At 44.9% G+C, this 708-nt stretch overlaps 1 protein-coding gene across 1 annotated transcript; it reads left to right on the top strand.

The window, feature by feature from the left end:
• Nucleotides 1–360: 360 nt before the first annotated feature.
• EMH_0069290 (uncharacterized protein) lies at nt 361–618 on the top strand (the record flags this gene model as incomplete). Its single annotated transcript, XM_013498850.1, has 1 exon — nt 361–618. The coding sequence occupies one exon, from the start codon at nt 361–363 to the stop codon at nt 616–618; it is 258 nt and encodes an 85-aa protein (XP_013354304.1).
• Nucleotides 619–708: the final 90 nt, after the last annotated feature.

Here is a 708-nt window from a genome sequence, read left to right as displayed (position 1 = left end):
TAGTTTAATACAAATTCAGATCGCAGCAGTTTCGCCGAAGTTTCAGCCTTCCGCTCACACCGACATATTCAGGTTTCTGAACGAGCAGCAGAGATCAACGATCTATACAAAGAGGAGAGTAAGCACTACACATTCTTCTTTTCTTTTTCTGTATTTTCTTTATAATAAACTTCATTATAATAAAAGAAGACGCCACAGAACCTCTTCTCTCCCTGCCGACGATCAAAACGCACCGCACCAGACCGCTGCCTGCAGGCACCCCTTCACAGCATATAGAGGGGAAAGAGCAGCAACAGCAGCAGCAGCAGCAGCAGCAGCAGCAGAAAACTATACAAATCTCTGCATGTTTTTGCAACTCAAATGTCTTCTTCGGTGTATGGAGATTCTCTCCCGCGGCGGGGAGCATCGGCGGGTCCCTCAGCGATGAAACCAAGCCAGCAGCAGCAGCTGCAGCAGCAGCAGCAGCAGCAGCAGCAGCAGCAGCAGCAGAAAAACAACAAAGACAAGATGAACTTTATTGGGGGTAAAGTGCCCCAGGTGCTCTCCATGAGAGGCAGCAACGCCCTCAGAGGCGGCCGCCACACATACAACGCAATGTGTCTGAATGACAACTGGTGAGTTCATCTTTTTTTTTTATTTTTGTTATTTTTTTTTTTATTTTTTTCTGTTTCTTTATCTCTATTTACTTCTATTTTATTTGTTTATATA

This window comes from Eimeria mitis, genomic scaffold (genome assembly GCF_000499745.2).
Source record: "Eimeria mitis Houghton genomic scaffold, Emh_scaff3768, whole genome shotgun sequence".
Taxonomy (NCBI): Eukaryota; Apicomplexa; class Conoidasida; order Eucoccidiorida; family Eimeriidae; genus Eimeria; species Eimeria mitis.
The sequence above is the reverse complement of the archived record's forward strand: the minus strand, read 5'-3'. Positions and strand labels throughout refer to the sequence as shown.